This window comes from Apaloderma vittatum, unplaced genomic scaffold, assembly GCF_000703405.1.
Source record: "Apaloderma vittatum isolate BGI_N311 unplaced genomic scaffold, ASM70340v1 scaffold10872, whole genome shotgun sequence".
In the NCBI taxonomy this organism is placed as follows: Eukaryota; Metazoa; Chordata; class Aves; order Trogoniformes; family Trogonidae; genus Apaloderma; species Apaloderma vittatum.
Window position 1 is genome coordinate 17,585 of NW_009703084.1, and position 1,700 is coordinate 19,284.

Here is a 1,700-nt window from a genome sequence, read left to right on the forward strand (position 1 = left end):
GGGACGGGGTCGCCCTCGGCCACCACGATCAGCCACGTGCACTCTGTCTCGTAGGGGTACGGCTCTGGGAAGTTGGGGCTGGAGAAATTGCCAGCGGGTGCCGAGAGCACCCCCCCGCATTTGATGCCTGGGGGACACAGAAGTGGATGTGATGTCCTCTTTCCAGGGGAAGCCTAAAAGATTGGAGACTGGGTGCACAGCACTGGCTCCATCCCACTACCAGCATTACCGAAACACCAGCACCCAGCAGAACCCCACTGGGCTTGGTCACCCCTTCTCTCTGGAGGACACATGTGCCCCCCATCACCTTTCATCCCTCTATATAAACCCCTTCTCCCCTCCCGGTGCTATCCCATGACGTGGCTGCAGCAGGGCTTGGCCATGCCCTTGAGCTTATCCTGCCAGCATCACCACAGCGCCCCCATCTATTTACTGCTGGGGAAAAAGAGAAATAAAAATGTAGGGAGTGAGTTTAAAAGGCTCGGTGGTTCCGGGCTTGCCTGAGCCCTGGCTACCCAGCCTTCCAGCTTTGCATCTCCTGCTGATGATGCTCCCTGCATATAACAGTGATATTGGTGAATTCAAGCTGGGAGAAATAGGGGTGAAGGGCTCAATGTGCTTAACAATGAGTTATGCACGTAGGGATTGATTTTCTAATGAAATCTTTATACTGAGACACGGTTATTATAAAATAAGGTGGGGGGCGTGGGAGCAGCTTCCACCTGCCCCCAGGTCTGATTAGGGTTGGGGGGAAGGGGCTGATACAGTGGGCACATACATCATGTCTGGGAGGGACACAGAGCCTGCAGAGCCCGCGGGAGACGTGTGGGTTCCCAGGCAAGGCTGGGCGCTTGCTGTCATCAATCTGGGCCAAGTATATCGCAAATCAATAGTCAGCCAGCGCATGTTGCTTTTCATCATGCTCGCTGGTGCGGTGACCTCCCTGCAAAGCGGGGATGGGGGGGGGCTCCTGCGGGTGCCTGTGATGCAACACCATAGCAAATGGCTAAGGGGGGAGGTGTGTGCTTATTTCCAAAAGCAGCAAAGCAGATCTAAAATCACCCTCCTAATTACCAGGGATAGGCAATAAAGTAATATGGGGCTGGTACTAAAGGAATAATATTATTGAAATAAACATCCAAGAGGGGAATCTGCAGGAGAGGCAAATAGCCATGGGGCAGGCAGATTGATGGATTAAGGGCTGGGAGCTCTGGGGTGCTCTGGGGAGCCCAGCTGGGTGCAGGCAGGGGGGTGAGTGGGCAGCACTGACCCCGGGAGCACCTACCTGGGACGGGTTGTGATTTCCGACACAGCCCTTTTGTGAGGGGTTTATTGCATGCACAGCAACATACACATACATGCATACATTCGTATGTATATGCGTGTGCGTATATCTATATGGGCACGTGCAACTCCAGAAGTTAACAAATCCTTCAGCAAAGCACCTGTACACCACAACAGGACAGCCCCTACCTGCAACCTTCAGTAAAATAAGTGTGAAGCAGAAACGGCGACTGCAGATCCCAGCTCCTTTCCCCAGGCCAAGCTGGGCAGCCTGAGTGAGCAGTTCTCCTTGCATGGGCTGAGAGCTGGGACCTGCTTGTACCCCAGAGCCACTGCAGCACCTGCAAACAGCCTGCTCCTCCCCGGGGGCCACGGACTCCCATCGGCTCCAGGGTCCCCACTGGGAGCTGAGACTA

The 1,700-nt window shown here is 54.7% G+C and overlaps 1 protein-coding gene across 1 annotated transcript in view; it reads right to left on the reverse strand.

Annotated features, from left to right (window-relative positions):
* The window catches only part of CDCP2 (CUB domain containing protein 2), a 6,701-nt gene that overhangs the window by 4,889 nt on the left and 112 nt on the right, over window positions 1-1,700 (reverse strand). The window contains 2 exon segments of the mRNA XM_009864490.1: window positions 1-2; window positions 4-129. The exon segment at window positions 1-2 is cut by the window's left edge and continues 219 nt beyond it. Of these exon segments, the coding sequence (XP_009862792.1) occupies window positions 1-2; window positions 4-129 (128 nt within the window).